A 19,597-nucleotide genomic window follows, 5' to 3' on the forward strand; every position below is an offset into this window, starting at 1 on the left:
CGCTGGGTCCCGGGGTGAAGGCGCATGCGCACTGCGGCCTGTCACCATATGCACCCAGGTGCGAGTGGATGTGGCCGGCCGGACCCTGCTGAGGCGGACGCGGACCGAGGCGAGCGGTGACCAGGCGGCCCCGCCAGCGCAGCCATGGGCAAGAAGCAGAAGAACAAGAGCGAGGACAGGTAGCGGGCCGGGCTCGGGGCTGGGGAGCGACAGCGCGGGGCGGGCTCGGCCGCGGGGCCCTCCGAGCCCCTGGCTGCGAGGGGGACCCCGGCTCCGCGGGCAGCGAGCGCTGGTGGGGGCGAGTCGCGGCAGCTCCGCGCCCCTCGGACACCAGCGCCCCCTCCCTCCCCTCAACCCTCGGACGCGGTGTCTTGGTCCCCACGGCTGGGAGGGGTGGCGGGGCGACCGGCCCAGCACTGTGTAGCTGGCGCTGCCTTCCAGGTGCCGCCTCCCCCTGCTAGTTCCTTCCCGGGGCAGCTGAGCGTTGTGAGTAACTAATGCTGGCGTCTGAGCCCGAACGCGTGTGGGTGTTGTCTTCTCTCTCGGCTGTATTCGGGGAGGGACATCTGCCTCCCAAATCCTGAGCCTTGTCTGTAAGCGCAGCAGAGCACTGGAGCCAGACTGGAAGTGAAAATCTGTGGAGAGATCAACACTTATATGCTGCATCCCTGAAGCTTCACTAGCCACCCAGATACATTTGGATAAATAGCTTCCGATATATGCTGTATCAGATCCCACAAACGCTTGCGATGTTTAGCTGAAACATTATTTGCCTTGGATTTCGTAGTACTAAGTGGGAAAAAATGTCTGTAGGTGAAAGGCTCTTTGGGGTCATCACAAACGAGGTGTTGAACGTACTCCAGTAAAGTAGAAGTTAGTTTGTACTTATAAAGGTAGGAAAGGAGGATTTTTGACACTTCAAAGTGCTTAAGTGGTTGGTGAAGAGATAATCATGTTAATTTTTAATTATCTTTTCTCAACCTTAGTTCTAGTTCCAAACATCTGTATTTATGCTGCTAGCTATAATGAATGGCTGGATGACATTATGTGCAAGCACAGACTTCAGCTGTGTTGACAGTCCCTTTTTTGCTTCAATTTTAAACCTTAACGATGTTCTAAATTATATTGATGGCTCCATACAGAACACTTCCATGCTTTGTACATGTGACATGATTCCATGGTCACAAAATATTGTTTGCCTTGTTAAGGCCATCTTGAATGCTGCATGCCAGTCAATATCTTTTTGGTGAATGAATGGACTCCCATGAAAGCTGTTAAATCTACCAGGAAGATCACAGTTGTGTGCAGGATGCTTTGTTCCTTTCATCCACAATAGATATATTTCTTGTACTCCTTAACAAAACCATGACCTAATTCTATTTTAATTGATCATAGGTCTTGCATAATTAGTGCTAACAGGAGATAAACAAGTATTTTCTTGCACAGTACAAACCAAAAGGAAATAAAAATACATGAGCGCACGTTTGTTTCATTTTGCCTTAAATCACTAACATTTTCCATAGCATTTAGGATACAGCATACCTTTTTACTAATAAATGTTTAAAAGTAGAGGACGAAATCCAGTAAAACTCAGATTTTTTTTAAATGACTCGCAATTTACAGCTGATTTCATTCAAAAACAGATCATACATCAAAGGCATCTGAACGTAGGAATAAGGTACATAACACTGCTGTATCCCAATGTCTATTTTGACATCAGGTAAAGAAGGACATGCTGAAGTATCAGCTAGAGCAAAACTAGTTTGTAATCTGACTTCTCCTTCTGGGTAAGGAGTTGGCTTTTAATGAAAATGTTTATAGTGTAACTGTTGCTCACCATGGAAGAGTAGGAAGCACCATATATGCTGCTTTGTAGTATCTGTTATTGGCAGCCTGACTCACCAACTGTGCTAGTCAAAAACATACTAGGGAGGCAGGTTGGGTAGGGGTATTTGAGCAATGGGAGTCAGATGGGGCTTTGAGATGGAACAGAGGTTGGTTGAGACTGTTCACTATGGAGGCTGGGAAAGAAGTGGGGCTTGGTGCTACTGCTGTGACTTCTTAGTGTAGCAGACAGCAATACTGCATAGAACCCCTCAAAAGCTGAAGTCTTGGGCCAGGTCTAGACTACCCGCTGTATCGGCGGGTTAAAATTGATTGCTTGGGGATCAATATATCGCGTCATCTAGATGCGATATATCGATCCCTGAGCGCGCTTATATCGATTCCGGAACTCCACCAACCCCAGCGGAGTTCCGGAATCGACATGGCGAGCCGCGGACATTGATCCCGCGCGGTGAGGATGGGTGAGTAAATCGATTTTAGATATTTGACTTCACCTACGTTATTCACGTAGCTGAAGTTGCGTATCTAAAATGGATTTTCCCCCGTAGTGTAGACCAGCCCTTGGTGTGCAAAGAATTGGGCCCTCACAATGATGTGGACTGGGGAGCTGAAGCACCAATGATGGAGTTGGTGGAGTGTGAAGCCTGTAGAGAGATACCAGGTTTTCTTCTGTTCTGCTTCATATCCTTGCTCATCTTTTCCTGTTTCTGAGGATGACTGGGCAAGGGACTTGAGTGGTCACAGGAGAGTTAACAAGGAAGAAGAATAAAAATACTCTCCACAGCTGTACCTCCCCAGTGTGACCTGCTCAAGTCTATCAGACTGAGGCTATGGCTACATTGATGCTTTACAGCGCTGCAAATTTCCTGCTCAGGGGTGTGAAAAAAACACCCCCCTGAGCGCTGCAAGATACAGCACTGTAAAGCCTCAGTGTAAACAGCACGGCTCCCAGCGCTGCAAACTACACCCATAGAGGATGTGGAGTACGTGCAGCGCTGGGACCACACTCGCACTTCAAAGCGCTGCAAAGTTGCAAGTGTAGCCATACCTTGAGTGTCCCTTCTTGCAAATCTCAGTCTTATCAGAGAGAGAGAAGGTGTCTCAGGAATGGAGGTAGTTTCAAGTTTCCTCTCTTTTTCCTCCTTGTCCCTCGTTATGATGAGAGGGGAGTGGCTTTATGCAGAAGCACTGTTTTCCCAGCTGCGGGTTTCCCACAAACATTCAGTTCTTCACCACTCTCAATCCTTTTTTCTCCCATGCCCTCTACATAGACCTGCACTTGCTCCCTCTTTTCCCCATTCCCTCTCCCATCCTGGTTTATCCCTTCTTGGCTGCTGCTCTACTTCATGCAGAGGCTGAGGGGCATAAACGGCTTTGAGGGGGAACATGAAGGGAATGTGGGGCTTGAGCAAAGGTTGGAGATATCTGAGGTGGCAGAAGTAGGACAGAAAGAAATGCCTATTTTTTTATGTAGATATAAACTCTGCAAGAAGACCTGGGAAGGAAAGTAATATCAAAATTAAGTTATCCGTATGGATAACAATAATAGAATCATAGAAATGTAGGACTGGAAGAGATCTCACAAAGTCTTCAAGACGAGTCCACTGCACTGAGGCAGTACCAAGTAAACGTAGACTATCCCTGTCGTGTTTTGTCTAGCCAGCTCTTGAGAACCTCCCATCATGAGCATTCCACAGTCTTCCTTGGAAGGCTATTCCAGTGTTTAACTATCCTTTATAGTTAGCAAGTTTTTCCTAATATCTAACCTAAATCTCCTTTGCTGTAGATTAAGCCCATTACTACTTGTCCTACCTTCAGAGAACAATTGACCATCATCCTGTTTAGAACAGCTCTTAACGTATTTGCAGAAGTTATCAGGTCCCCCATCAGTCCTCTTTTCTCAAGACTGAACATGCCCAGTTTTTTTTAATCTTTCCATCTTATATTGTTGCTCTTCTCTGGATTCTCTACGATTTGTCCACATCTCATAAACATTCTTTTCAACATTGATTTTATATATAGATTTACTTCCACCGTATAACCAGTGAATACATCAAATTCCACTGCATCACACTTACCCATAAATCTTAACTCTGAGCACCATACTTTCACATACAAACAGCTGATTATAGATTTTTTTCCTCTGAAAATGTCTATAGAGAATATATTTATCCAATTTGGTTGGAGGTAAGATTGATGTAGAAGAACTGTGTATGCATTGTGATCAATTGAGTTTGTGGAGGTGAAGAGTGAGTGGTTCAGATTTGATATTTGGTTGTTAAGGCACGTGGAGGCTGCCTTAACTAGTGACTTCCTGAAGTTTTAGTGGTTGTGTTGTACTGATACTCTCTTTCAATAAGAGAACTCCTTTTCTTTAAAAATGTAAATGGAAGCCACCTCAAAATTTTCAGTCTCCTGCATGAGAGTGCAACAGAAACACCTTGATACAGAATTTAGTTCCAGCTGGTGGTAGGATACAGAGGGCCTTGGCTATGGGATAGAACTCTAGTAGCACAGGTAGGAACCTATTCTGCAGGATTTTCTTGCATGGAAAGTTTGAGTGGGGAGAGGGATGGTTGTGGGAAAATGTAGGGCTCTTTGCCATTTTGCGTTGAATTCACACCCCACACTGTTGCTGCAGACTTCCATATAGGCATGTGGTATTATGTTACAAAACTGTTTCCCATCTTGGTTCTCATTCTCACCCTCAGGTGTCCTGGGCCTTCCGTATTTTCTATCTTTCTCCTTGTAAATCTTTCTTTTTACTTCCAAGTATTTAATCTTTGGCTGTATTTATTCTCACTCATATTTTGGTGCTCTTTGGCATTGCAGTCTGTTGCATAGGCATATTGGTGTGATCATTCATGCATATTGCTTTAGAAGTCATAAAAGTGCCAGAAGGGTGATTCTGCAGCCAAGAATGAACACTAGATAAATTAAGAGTTATAGTACAACTAACATACTGTAGTTCTGTGTATTGCTTGGTTTTCTGCAAGCTAAATTGTTAGTGTCATGTACTAACTAGCGCTTCCTCTTGTGCTGCTTTTTGTAGCATCAGTCTTTCTGATGCAGCAGAAAAACCACTGTGACGTTTATAATAATTTGAAGCATACTATCACCTATAGATTATGCTGCAAGTCTTTCCTTTTAGTTAGTAAACTTTCTATGTTACCAATATGGTATTTACAGCAACTGCCTCATCCACGTCTTCCCCCCAAAATAATAACCCAAGCAGAGCTTCTTATAACTGCAGCAGGGAGAAGAGCTGAAGGCTCCCTGAAGTCCGCTGAACACTTTGTTTTTGGAAATCTAATGTGGGAGGCACCTGGATATTAGTGGTTCCTGCTAGTACAGAACTCTAAAGTAGAGATTAATTGTGTTATTAATAGGTTTTGTTCATAAGGGTTATTGACATAGTCTGAGGTAAACAGGGCTGCCTTTGCTGTAAATGCATCATTTTTCTTTCCTAGTGACATAAAAATTACCTTTTGTGGGTGGTTTGGTGGATCCTTTTAAAGAAATAACAGTGCCATCTGTGGATTGGAAAGACTAGTGTCTGTCTGGCTACTATAATTGGTCTTCAGATATTTGTACTAATAGCTGTATTGCTTTTATTTATAGACTAACTTAAGTGTTGGGTTTTCTCTTGAAGTTGAAATCTTATCTGTTCCTGTGTGTTACCTGAGGTATAGGTAGGCTTTTTTTTACTTTACTAATTGTCGCAGTTGGGGAAACAGTTCACGGCATGGCAGCAGAGAATGGAAACACTATTCCTCTAGTCTTCAGAACATTCCTGAAAATTGTGAACCAAAATGAAAAGGCTTGCAATCAGGGTGGAGTGACTTAAATCTTCAATATTAATCAACTTTTCCATTTGTATTTCAGTTATTTTCTAAAGACAAATGCATTCTTATTGGTTGATACAAATATTAAAACAAGTTGATTTACACTTAAATAGAGCCTTTAGATTTTAAAGCCAAAGACTCCAAAAGTATTAGCAATTAAAAAAAAAAAATATCAGAAGCAGGAAGCCTACTAAACAACCAGTGAGGCTACTGGATGATTGAGATGTTAAAGGAGCACTCAAAGATAAGGTCATTGTGGAGCAACTAAATGAATTCTTTGCATCGGTCTTGGCTGTTGAGGATGTGAGGGAGATTCTCAAACCTGAGCCATTCTATTTGGGTGATAGATCTGAGGAACTGGCCCAAATTGAGGTGTCATTTAGTGGTGGTTTTGGAACAAATTGATAAACTAACTAGTAATAAATCTCCAGGACCTGATGGTATTCACCCAAGAGTTCTGAAGGAACTCAAATGTGAAATTGTAGGACCACTAACTGTCATCTGTAACCTGTCATTTAAATCAGCTTCTGTACCAAATGACTGGAGGATAACTAATGTGATGCCAATTTTTAAAAAGGGCTCCAGAGGTGACCCTGGCAACTACAGGCTAGTAAGCCTCTCTTCAGTACCGGGCAAATTGGTTGAAACGATAGATGAGCATAATTTGTTGGGAAATAGTCAACATAGTTTTTGTAAAGGGAAATCATGCCTCACCAGTCTACTAGAATTCTTTGAGGGGGTCAACAAGCATGCATACAAAGGAGATCCAGTGGATATAGTATACTTAGATTTTCAGAAAGCCTTTGACAAAGTTCCTCGCCAAAGACTCTTAAGCAAAATAAGCTGTCATGGGATAAGAGGGAAGGTTCTCTCATTGACTGGTAACTGGTTAAAAGATAGAAAACAAAGGGTAGGAATAAATGGTCAGTTTTCAGAATGAAGAGAGATAAATAGTGGTGTCTCCCAAGGATCTGTACTGGACCCAGTCCTATTCAACATATTCATAAATGATCTGGAAAAAGGGGTAAACAGTGAGGTGGCGAAATTTGCAGATGATACAAAACTACTCAAGATAGTTGAGTCCCAAGCAGACTGTGAAGAGCCAGAAAAGGATCTCATAAAACTGTGTGACTGGGCAACAAAATAGCAGATGAAATTTAATGTTGATAAATGCAAAGTAATGCATATTGGAAAACCATAATCCTAACTAAAAGAACAGGAGTACTTGTGGCACCTTAGAGACAAGCAACTTTATTTGAGCATAACCTTTCATGGGCTACAGCCCACTTCATTGGATGCATGCAGTGGAAAATACAGTAGGAAGATATATATACACACAGAACATGAAAGAATGGGTGTTACCATACATGGTCTAATGAGAGTAATCAGTTAAGGTTAGCTATTACCAGTGGAGGAGAGAGAAACTTTTTGTAGTGGTAATCAAAATGGTCCATTTGCAGCAGTTGACAAGAAGGTGTGATGAACAGTGGCAGGGAGGGCAGGGGGAATTAAACATAGAGAAATAGTTTTACTTTGTGTAATGACCCATCCACTCCCAATCTTTATTCAAGCCTAATTTAATGGTGTCCATTATGCAAATTAATTCCAATTCAGCAGTCTCTCATTGTAGTCTGTTTTTGAAGTTATTTTGTTGTAATATTGCAATTTTTAGGTCTGTAATTGAGTGACCAGGGAGATTGAAGTGTTCTCTGACCGGTTTTTGAATGTTATAATTCTTAACTTCTGATTTGTGTCCATTTATTCTTTTACGTAGAGACTGTCTAGTTTGACCAGTGTACATGGCAGAGGGGACACTGGGTGACAGGGCATGGATCACTTGATGATAACCTGTCTGTCCATTCCTTTGGGGCACCTGCCATTGGCCACTGTCAGAGGACAGGACATTGGGCTTGATGGACCTTTGGTCTGACCCAGTATGGCCATTCTTATGCTCTTAGATTAGGTACATATTTTTGCTACCTAGGTGAGTACGCTATAACTCTATACATTTTAAGCAATTACATCACTTAATATTTTCAGATTCTTACTGAATAATTGCACACTTTAAGGAAATGGTTTCTATGTTGCTTATTTACTAAATAATTAACTTTTTGGTCATGATTTGTGCCCAGCTGCATTGAGATGGTAACTGGAATTTAATTAAACATACAAACTAGCATATAAAATGTATTTTTATTAAACAGAACAAGCCCTTAATACAGCATGTGACCTATTATGCTACATTTCTAAAGCTTAACCTCAAAAGTTAGATGTTCTCCCCTGATTCTTTATATAGAAAAGCTGCCTTTAACTCAGAGTTTTTGTTAGGGACTCACGGATGCAGCATATTTATTATTTAAATATTTTAAGAAATTATAATTTTAAATAAACTCCATTAGAAAAACCACATTGGTTTTTATTCATCCTGCTTGTAACAAATGAAGACTTATTGTTACAGTTGACATTCCTAACATGCAGTCAGATGCTTTGGCAGCTCTATGCTCGGTCCATTGTAACTGTTTAAAGGAGAGTTTGCATTGTTGTTGCTTGGTATCTAGTTTTTCTGTCAGTGGTTTCATTTTTAACTTTGCCTGGCTAGAACTTTTTTTCACCATCATTCTTTTAAATGTGAAAGAATGTGTGTGGGGGGGGAAGAGAGAGGGAAGGATTGTGCATCTTTTTTGTAGGATGTGTCAGAAAGACTTCCCACTTTTAAAAAGATTTAAAAAAACCCACGGTGCTCAAATACAAGTTCTTATTTTACTCAATTTTTTTCATCAGCTTTTGCTTATACGATCTACAGAACATTAGGAGCTCTCTGATCCTTAAATTGAAGGGATAGAAGTGTTGGTGTTGTAGCTAGATCTGTTCTTCCAGCTGTTAAATGTTTGTCAAATAAGTCTGAGCAGAAATGAAATACCTTTTTAAAGAACTTGAACAGAATTTTCATCCTTTCTCAGTCAGGTTTTACTTCCTTGTTAGATATCATAACTTCATAGCTCCTCCTGTCAACCATGGTTTTCCAGGATAAACTGAATGAAAAAGGCCTGGATTTCCAATATGAGAAATAAGGAAAAGACCACCTAGGCGATATTTCTATATCCACACACAGAATGTAACAGCCATATTTTTTCAGATTACATTTAGTGTTGCAGGAAGGAGTTGCATTAGTGTTGAAAATAGCTTTCTTACGCTTCTTACTCTGGAAACAAAGTAATGTTTCCTTAGTGTTTCTAGCCCTTGTCTATTTGAGTAGAAAGAGACCTGGACCAAGGACAGCATCTGAATGTCTTGAATGGCATTCCAGAGCTAGCTAGTAAGTCTCATTTAGTCACAACACAGGCATTTTCCCTTTAAAACCCCACTTAAAGATGGCATGAAACAAGAAACTGATGTGCAATCAGCACTCTCTCTAAAAAGTTTGATTAATTTCAAACTTCATATGGGCAAAAGGATTCTTATGCTATGTATCAGTAAATTAGTTATTCAATGGTTAGTTCCTTGAGGAGATACCATCAACTTGAAATCTTATCTGTTTTAAAGGGCTTAAAGCAGTCTCAGGTAATACATGCAGTCTTGTCAATTTCAGTAGTCTTGCAATTAGCTTACTGTTTTTAAATGCTTTTCTCTTCTGTGTTCTGGGTGTAAAGACCCCCCCCCAAAACAAATGAGGGATACTTACTATACAGGAAAATGGTGAAGGTGACTAGATTCAAAATGAAGTCAAATACATGAAGTACATTGTTTTTTCCTCTTTCTGAGTGTTTCTGGAAAACTTTCATTTGTAGTAATTGGGATATTAAAGGTAAAATGGCATGTCCAAAAAAAATAGAGGTGACCTAAGTTGCTGGTGTCCCTTTAATTCACCTGGAGCTTTGCTGGTGACACTGAAATTATGACATATCATGAGAGTTGCTTCAGCAAAATGAATCTCATAAACACTTCCTTTTAGGAACATGAGCAGTGAATGTACTATGTTGTAGCGATGCAACTTTCTTGTTCTGTTGGTTTATTGTACACTTCTAGTTCTAAAAACTGGAAGGCTTTTTAAAGTTGCTGTCATTTTACACGAGTCACTTTTATTTTTTTAAACTAGAAAGTCCTTTGCATAAGAACTGTTCATTTGTCTGTAGTCAGATGTATAGCTTGTTACCTGTAGCACCTTTAAAGCAGAAGGCATGCTTCAATGGTCATGTCTGTATTTCCCAGACTCTCGGAGAATGACTGGTTGATGCAGAAAACACTTGTCATCTTGAACCTATGCTTGTCTTTGTTACCTTGTAAGTCTTTGCTTTAGTTTCACTGGGTGATGGATAATGTTTCCTGTTGACTCTGCTTATCGATGTAGAAATTGTAATTGTATCCCTGTCTTGGGATGCGGGATTTGAAAAAAGTATGTTACTCCATTAATTAACTTCAGTGGAGCTGAACTGAGTAACTGAGGAGAACTTGGCCCCTCTTCCATACACTACTTAGCAACTGGAGCAGTGGGGTTTATCAGTTCATGCATGGCTGAATAGCTTTTTCTTTTCTCTATTTAATTTAATACTTGCTGACCAAGAGAACAAATCTATTACATAATCTGAGCTTCAGTCTTCAGGTCTAGACATCATAATTAATTGCACTGTTAAACAATAATAAAATGCCATTTATTTAAATATTTTTGGATATTTTCTACATTTTCAAATATATTTATTTTAGTTACAAAACAGAACACAGTGTACTGTGCTCACTTCATATTTTTATTACAAATATTTGTGCTATAAAAACGAGAATATTTTTCAATTCATCTCATACAAGTACTGTAATACAATCCCCTTCTCATGAAAGTTGAACTGTAGAATTTTATGTGCCAAAAAAACTGCACTCAAAACCAAAACAGTGTAAAAATTTAGAGCCTACTGGTGCACTCAGTCCTACTTCTCGTTCAGCCAATCGCTAGGTGTGATATCTCATTGAAGGATGACAGGGCCAGAAACTGGCTTGACCCATGGATGAACTTTAGAGACTTGTTAGGAAAATATATAAATGAATAGAGCTTTGAAATGCAAGTCTGCATTGTTAGAGATAGAAGGGGCGATGTTTGCTCAGGTCTTGTGATGTAAGCAAGCAAATCTTGTCTATCTTTATAGCTTTAATTTGAAGATCAAAAAAGGAATATTAACGTTTAAGACGATACTTGAGTAAAATAGTATTATTGTCTATGTGTCTCTTTGAAGATTGTGGTAACCTGTATCTGAACTATTTAATGGATAAATTACCCTGTGCTAATTGCCAGGCTGTTTGGGAGAAGGAGTTAAGTCTATTGTTTTCTCAGGCCGAAAGGCTGCTGGAAATGTATAAGAACCCTGGGACACAATCCTGCTTTGATCTCAGATCTGCTTTGGGTTTCAAGAAGGGGAAACCTTAAGTCATAAGGACTGAGATCCCCAGTCATTGACTGGAGTCACCCTGAACATGGACATTGGACTATAACCTATGGACTATTTCTAAAAGGACTTTTGGCAACTATAAGCTCATCTCTACTATGTATCTGAACCTCAAGAATTGAATTCAAGTCTCTTATGTATATGGATCTTTTAACCAACCTTCTCTCTCTTTTCTTTTTTAATAAATTTTAGCTTAGTTAATCAGAACTGGCTAGTAGTGTGTATTTGGGGTAAGATCTAAGTTATAATTGGACCTGGGTATGTGGCTGACCCTTTGGGGTTGGAAGACCCTTTTCTTTTGTATGATGAGATTTTCAGTAATCATCATCGTATCTGATGTGTGTGTCTGGATGGAGGCCTGAGGCTGAGTACTTTAAGGGAACGGCATTGTTTGGACTTCTGAATAACCTGTATGGTAATAGAGGAGAAGTTTTGTGCTGGCTTGGTAAATCTAAGTACTGGAATGTCCATCAGCTTTTGGAGTTTGTCTGCCCCGTTCTTTTTGCAGTTCACCCTAATTGAGTGACCTCAGCTGGCTCCCACAGGCAGCACCATCACACTAGGACAAACAAGTTTATTTAGTCTTTCAGGATATAATGCTGCCCACTTCTTATTTACAGTGTCACCTGAAAGTGAGAACAGGTGTTCACATGGGACTGTTGTAGCTGACACGGAAAGGTATTTATGTGCCAGATATGCTAAACATTCAACAACAGCCCCTTCATCCTTCCATGCTGATGACGCTTGTTAAAAAAAAAATACATTAATTAAATTTGTGACTGAACTCCCTGAGGGGGAATTGTATGTCCCCTGCTCTGTTTTACCTGCATTCTACCATAATTTCATGTTATAGCATTCTCAGATGATGACTCAGCACATGTTGTTTGTTTTAAGAACAATTTCACTGCAGATTTGACAAAATGCGAAGAAGGTACCAACATGAGATTTCTAAAGATAGCTACAGCACCTGACCTGAGGTTTAAGAATCTGAAGTGCCTTCCAAAATCTGAGAGGGATGAGGTGTAGAACATGCTTTCAGATGTCTTAGAGAAACACTCTGGTGTGGAANAATGAAAATGTTAAATAGCATAGGGCCCCTTGCAGGACCTCACTGGAAACACACTCATTCAATGATTATTCCCCATTTACAATAACATTTTGAGACCTATCAGCCAGTCTTTAATCCCTTTAATGCACGCTCTGGCAATTATATATTGTGTTAGTTTTTTAATCAAAATATTATGGCTACCTCAGGCAGAATTCCTCTAGGAGGGGATATCTCATCTCCTTTCCTGTTGCTGGTTGGCTGATGAGGAGGAGGTGGGACTATGACTCTGCCCTTAATGTATCACTAGTATTACATTAGTGCACTACTCAGTGGGACAGTAGCTGTCTCCTTGGGCCATCTCTTACCCCTCCCTCATTATACAAAGCCAGACACAGTTTTGCCTTTAGTGAACAGATATTTTGAAAATATTTATTTATTGCATCCTGCAGGCAGTCTCAAATGTCAAGGCTTCCACTTCAGTGCAGCAGTTTTAAGGCTCTACCTATCATTGGCAGAACACAAAAGCAGAAGCCTTGGCATTCAAGACTAACCTTTTATTGGATTAAGCACAAATTTTGAATACAGTAGCTCTAAATCAAATTCTATAGAACAATTAACCCAAAGTGCCTTGTTTATCCCCAGTAACTATATTTCAGAGCTGACCTATTTACTTTCAGACTAGTTTTCTTACAAAGTAAGCAAAATAGAATATTTTATACAATGGCAACAAATCTGTTGCACAGTTGTCAGGAGGCAGAGGTAGTGTAGCTCTCATAAGGGAATGTCAGGGTTAGATGTACCTGCCTCCTGTCCCTTTAAGGAATGAAGGGGTTCTAAAAGGGGATAGCTCTGGTTGCAGCAGCAGAGCTGTGTGTGCTGTTAAATGATTGAGCCACAATGAAGCGGGTACAAGCTGTGGTTGTTTGTTTGTCTGTTGATTTTTATACTAGGTTTAATAAAATTACTGTTTGAAAACTGTCCTTGGTCCGGGAGTGTAACATTTGGCAAGCACAGGCAGGGGAGGCTGAATTGCCATGATCTCACCTCTCTGAGAGATGAACCTATCTAGAAGCTGCTGTTGACTGTTCCAGGAAAAGCTGCCAGGGAAAATTTAATAGTTTGTGAACAATATGGCTGGGAGAGAGTTAGAGGACCTTCATGCTGAGGTACAAGGCCTTTTATGCCAGCAAAGGGATGACCATTTAAGAGAAGTCTGTGACTCTAGGCGTTTCTGACACAAATTGCAGTGGAACTGCAGCAAAAAGCCATTTCCTTTAATCATATGTATAAGAAACCACTTAAATAATGAAGAGCGGAAAGAGTTGAAAGACCAGGGATTATTTATGTTGCTGGCATTAAAAGATACCATTTTACCCCTCACTGTTATAATAAAAGAGGAACAAACTGAAATCACAGAAGTAGAAAGACAATTCAGAAAACAGAATAAATTTTAAATAAAAACTTCAAAATAACAGGACAGATTGGGAACTCCAACTAAAAGGACAGTTAAGCCTAAGCAGTCTGGCTCATTAAATTGAAAGTGGGATTTGAAAGGGGTACAGTGAGGCAGAGATAACAAGAACTGTAATCAGGGCACTTTGCCAAGGACTGACCCTCAGGAGCTATTTGGAGGGAAAAACTAATATGAACCTGTCAAAACTGAGGTAACAGGAGGGATCACAAAATCAAAGTGATCCTAGTCTTCCCCAGTGGTATGTGTCTGAAAAAGAGATGGTAGTCTCAGGCCAGGTCTACACGACGCGCGATCTAAAATCTATCTACTCACCCGTCTTCACTGCACGGGATCGATGTGCGCGGCTCGCCATGTCGATTCCAGAACTCCGTTGGTTTTGATGGAGTTCTAGAATCGATGTAAGCGCGCTCAGGGATTGATATATCGCGTCTAGATGAGACGCGATATATCGATCCCCGAGCAATCGATTGTAACGCGCCGATATGGCGCGTCGTATAGACATGGCCTAAGGTGCCACAAGTACTCCTGTTCTTTTTGCGGATACAGACTAACATGGCTGCTACTCTGAAACCTGTCATTATTTCTTTTGTTTATCATTTTTACAATGCAAATATTTTTAATAGGTATATCTCCAATTATATATATCTCCTAGAACTAGAAGGAACCTTGAAGGGTCATCGAATCCAGCCCCCTGCTTCACTAGCAGGACCAAGTACTGATTTTTTGCCCCAGATCCCTAAGTGGCCCCCTCAAGGACTGAACTCGCAACCCTGAGTTTAGCAGCCCAATGCTCAAACCACTGAGCTATCCCTCTCCCCCTGCCCCCCCCCAATAATACAATATGACCACTGTACACTTTGTATTCTGTGTTACAATTAAAATCAAAACATTAGAAAATGTAGAATAACATCCAAAAATATTTAATTTCAATTGGTTTAAAAAAAAAGAAAGAGAAATGAGCATGAAATTATTTCACATTTTTGGCTAGGAAAACATGTCATGCTTTTTACCTTGTCACTTTTGAATTTTAAGTGTACTTTTTGTTTAAAAAAAGCAAACAAAAACTTTAAACTTTTTTCTTTTCCCGGTGGAGCTCTATAGCTATCAATCTCTGCAGAATCCTAGACTTCTATTTAAAAAACAAAACAACCTCCCTCCCCCAAACTTTCTAGCTTTTTTACAAAGATACAACCTTCCAAGCATCAACAAAGCATAAAACTGTTGCAGTGCTGTCGTGTGTGGAGCCAAAATATTATATGAAATCCCATTGAAAAATATTGGTACCATAGCGTATTAAAACTGAGATAATATGCTTGAACATCATTTATGGATTTCATGAATCTGAACTGTGGTTTCTTAATGACTTTAACATGGAACTTCAAGATTCCGATTGTTGCAAGATGTTGCATCAGAAAAGGAATTTGCTCATAAAGTGTACTGCTTTTTTTTTTTTTTTTTCGTTTGTGGAACTGAGTTCATACCAATACTTAATTTGTAAACCAATTTATCTCCTGCTCTCCCTAACAAGACAAGCCGCTGGAATAGGTTTCCTTAGGTCACATGCATATCACTAGGGATTTTCCACTTTTCTGACTCAATAGCTTGCAACTACTTGGAATCTTATAAGTAGAAGAGCTATTGGACAGCTCTTGTATAGCTGGTTGAGCAGAGATAGGTGCAGTATCTTTACTTACTTTCAACTTGAAATACTTCCCAGAATGGTGAGTAATGCTTTGATTCATATATGCAAGGTTTTGGGGAAATTAATAAACACATTACACTTCATTCTATAACAACATACATAATTTTGGAACATTCTGTGTTGCAGTTACTATTTTAATACATTATACTAAGTGGGAGTTTTGAGTGGGAAGCCTTTGAGAATTATTTCACTTAGCTTTTTGAAACTAACTGGACTAACAATTTGCTATTTTTATTTCATAATGCACTAACTACAAACAAAAATGACTTTCTAACTGAGATATAACATTAAATCTTTGCAAGCTGATTGTCGAGTCATAGTAACTGCTTCATAGTTTGGTTTGTAACTGAGGTGTTTTTTTTTTTTCTTTATATGCCTGAGTTTTTCCTTAGCAAAAATATCCCCAAAGAACATTTGCCTGAATCCAGTTAATACAGTTAACTCCTCACTTAACGTTGTAGTTATGTTCCTGAAAAATGCGACTTTAAGTGAAACGATATTAAGCGAATCCAATTTCCCCATAAGAATTAATGTAAATGGGGGGTTTAGGTTCCAGGAAAACTCTTTTCCTAGGCATTATATACATTTTAAACAATTTTAAACATGCAATTTAATACAGGTATTAGTTTTAAACAATTTTAAAGAAACAATTTAATACTACAGTCATCGCTGCTGAGTATGAAGCTTGGTGGAGGTGGTAGAATCAGAAAGTGGAAGAGGATGGATTGTCTGGGTGCTCTTCTTGCTGTTCTTGCAAGCATAGGCACTGACTTTTCTGGGGGCAGGGGGCTCAACCCTCGGCCCGTCCACTCCACTCCTTCCCCCAAGCCCCCACCCTTGACCCGCCTCTTCTCCCCCCCCATCCTCTTTACGTCTCATGCTGTCCCCTCACTCCCACCCTCCCCTCCCTTCTGAACACTGCAAGCCAGCTGATTGCTGTGGGCAGGAGGCAGGCGGAGGAGGGGGAAGGCACTGATCCGCGGGGTCTGCCGTTGGCCGGGAGATGAGGTCCAGCAAAGGACCATCCAGGTATGCTGATGGCCCATTACAGGGAATCCACTCTCGTAATGGCCATCCCAGAAACTTCTAGATGAGAGTATGTATACAATGGAGACTGCTTGACCAATGGGGACTGCCTGATCCAGGAACGGCAGAAGCTCCCCAAAAGTGGAGGGGAGGTGAGGAGGGGGAGGATGTCCCACAGGCACCTGAACTGTGGCCTCGCCCTCACACCACCCATTCTCCCTGAGGCCCTGCCCTTCATTGCCCTTATCGCCAGCAAAAAGTGGGAGGGCCTTGGGGCCCTCCCCTTCCAGTGCCACTTGCCTGATCCCCATGTCACAGCAAAAGATCTTTCCAGCAAGCTGAAAGAAAATATAAAAGAGGGGAAGTGACATCATCACTTGACCTCTCTTGTCCTTCTCTCTCCTCCCCTCCCCCCCCAACTTAACACCTGGAGAAACATCTGGAAGACAAAGACTTTGAACAGGGGAAGGAGGTCCCAGGCTGGAAAAGAGTCCTAGCCTGTGTATTGAGGAACTATACCATCTGTCAGGGTGAGACACTGCTTGATTCAAATCTTGTTTCGTTTGTAGGACCCAGACTGCAAATTTATTTTTATTTCTTAAGTAACTAACTTTGATCTCTGCACTTACTACTTATAATCACTTAAAATCTATCTTTATGTGGTTAATAACCTGTTTTATATTTTACCTAAAACAGGATGTTTTTGAAGTGTTTGGGAAATGTCTGCTCAGTTTACAAAGGCTAGTGTGTGTCCTTTCCACACCGAGGGAGGGACAGACTGCGTAATGAACTTACACTGGCTTGGCTTCTGACCAGTGCAATATGGTACAGTTCTGAGGTGCAACACTGGGGACCTTGGGGAATTGATTGGAACTTCACTATTCATGGGAAATCCTTCATGAAACTGGTTAGGTGTGTCCCTGCCTGTGGATGTTTGTGTGTAAGCGCAGTACCTGCCAGTAGTTTGCGGCTTGACACAGCATCACAGTGTGAGAGGGAGCCCAGGTTAGTGCGGGAGAGAGCTCAGTGGTCCCACAGTCTAGGTTGCACCCGGGACATCCCATCACAACCATTTAAAGTGAAATGCTGAACGAGTCATAAGGTCTCAGTTTAGGGATTTTGTGTTCTTGTGTATAGGGTTTATCTACATTAGGGAACTGTAACAAAATATTCCAACTGGTTCTACCATTGCTTCAGTTACACTCAATAGACTACTGTAGACAAATCTCCAGCAACTTCCCCCTGTGCATCTGAACTATTGGTAACTTGGTAACACTAGGGGACTTTTTGGTTATAACTCCCTACTTTAGACAAGGCATTGTTTTGACGTTCTCTGAAATACTGTTAAACATTAGCCCTACTGTTTCTACTGTTTTATGAATAACTACTTAGATTTTCCTTATAGTTTGTTTTTTTCCATTGTCTTAATGTGCTAGCAAACTTTGAGTAGAGAGAAAGAGACAAAACAAGTCCATCATTCAAAAATCTTAAGAGTCTAAAATTTTACAGTAATTTACTCCTCTAAAAGAAGCTTATGACTTTTGAAGTTAGTTATATATGTGAACTCTTCAGAACACTAAAAACATCTCTTCTCCACCAAATCGTTTACCTTACACATGCACATTCCTGGGGCTCTTGCTTGTTTAGCAGTATTTGCTGGTGCTTATTTTTAGCAATATCATAGTCTAATCTTTACTGATGATGATAAAGTCTTAAAATATGTGAGCCCTTCCGTGCCCTCTTATGTCCATCATCACAGAAATGGAAAAACAGAAGTGAAAACTGCCTCCATCCCATTCCAGAATGCTACCTGGTTTCATCAATTAAAAAAAAACAACAACAAATAACCCTCTACGTAAAGCAGGCAGTCATTATTAAGAAAAGACAAGAGTAGCAAGATTTTGAATTTTCAAAAGTTAAATGTTGCCAGCTCTGCTTTATTACAAGTGTCACAACTTTTGGTGTTTTTCTGAAAGCCCCAGTTCCTGGAGTCAGGCAGTTTTGTGAGAATCTGATCTACTTTTCTAAAAAAATTCTTGTCCTCATGATTTCATAGAAAAGCCTGAAAACTTGGCTAAAACACCCAATAGCAAACAAAAAGGACTCAAACTGTATTTTTGAAATCTCATAATTTGATGGGTCCTGACTCTTGGGATTTGATTTTTTTTTTTTTTTTAATGATTGAGCTTAGCAATATTAATACTTGGCAATTGTTAATTCACGCATTTGCTGCTGTCTTGGAAAATCTGGATTTCAAGGAAGTGCATTTCCTTTTGTGATATTTCTTTAGATATAGGGAGTCAGACACTTTGGATCAGATTTCAGCAGTATTCATGAATCCATCAAATAGCAGGGAGACGTTTCAGAATGTAATGGTGAGATGGTTGCATTTGGAACTGATTATGTGAGGGAGATGTTTGTGCTACTGATGGCAAATCCTGCCTCTTCAGGTAAAGATTCTGACTGCTAGAAGAGGCATGAGTAGCAAATTAGACATGAACTTGCAAAGTAATACATTGCCAAAAAAAGAAAATGGTAAGCTAAGAGAGTTGAGTTTCCAAGTGCTTCATGTTATGGAGCGGGAAATTAAGGTAAAAGTATTTTCCCCTCTCTGAGATGTTGGAGTAACTGCACATAGAACATTCATTTCTGGACATGATACCTTTTTAGAAAGGTCTCCCTCAAATTTGTCAATAAAGGAAATAAACAAAAAGAATTATTGCTGCTGGAGGGATGGAGTTGAAAGGCTAAAAGAACGAAATTTTATGGCTACAGAAGGGTACCCAGAATGAAGAGGTATTATTTAGAGTTGCACAAGAGGTGATTAGGGATTGAATTAGGAGGAAATTTAAGATATGTATCATGAAAAAATTCATGACAGTATGATTTGTTACAGTGTGAATAATAGTTGGAAACGTCTGTGCTTGGGACTCCCACAACTAGACTGAGCAAAACATATGGAATATGGTATAGGGAACTGCGTGGCACTGTCTGAGAGATGGGCTATATGATTTAAAGGGCCTTTTCTTTCTGTGACTTCTGTGATTGAGTAAGGATGAACCTGTGTACAGTAACTCCTTGCTTAACGTTGATGTTCCTGAAAAATGCGACTTTAAGTGAAATGATGTTAAGCGAATCCAATTTCCCCATAAGAATTAATGTAAATGGGGGGCGGTGTGTGTGTGTGAAGTTCCAGGGAAATTTTTTTTCACCAGACAAACTCTATTA

At 40.3% G+C, this 19,597-nt stretch overlaps 1 protein-coding gene across 2 annotated transcripts in view; it reads left to right on the top strand.

The window, feature by feature from the left end:
- The first annotated feature begins 29 nt into the window (after nt 1–29).
- The window catches only part of EIF5B (eukaryotic translation initiation factor 5B), a 78,532-nt gene continuing 58,964 nt past the window's right edge, over nt 30–19,597 (top strand). For both annotated transcript variants that reach the window (XM_032765379.2, XM_032765380.2), the window contains exon 1: nt 30–179. In XM_032765379.2, coding sequence (XP_032621270.1) covers nt 145–179 — 35 coding nt within the window. In that variant the 5' untranslated portion in view covers nt 30–144. The remainder of the gene's footprint in view (nt 180–19,597) is intronic.

This window comes from Chelonoidis abingdonii, chromosome 1 (assembly GCF_003597395.2).
Source record: "Chelonoidis abingdonii isolate Lonesome George chromosome 1, CheloAbing_2.0, whole genome shotgun sequence".
Taxonomy (NCBI): Eukaryota; Metazoa; Chordata; order Testudines; family Testudinidae; genus Chelonoidis; species Chelonoidis abingdonii.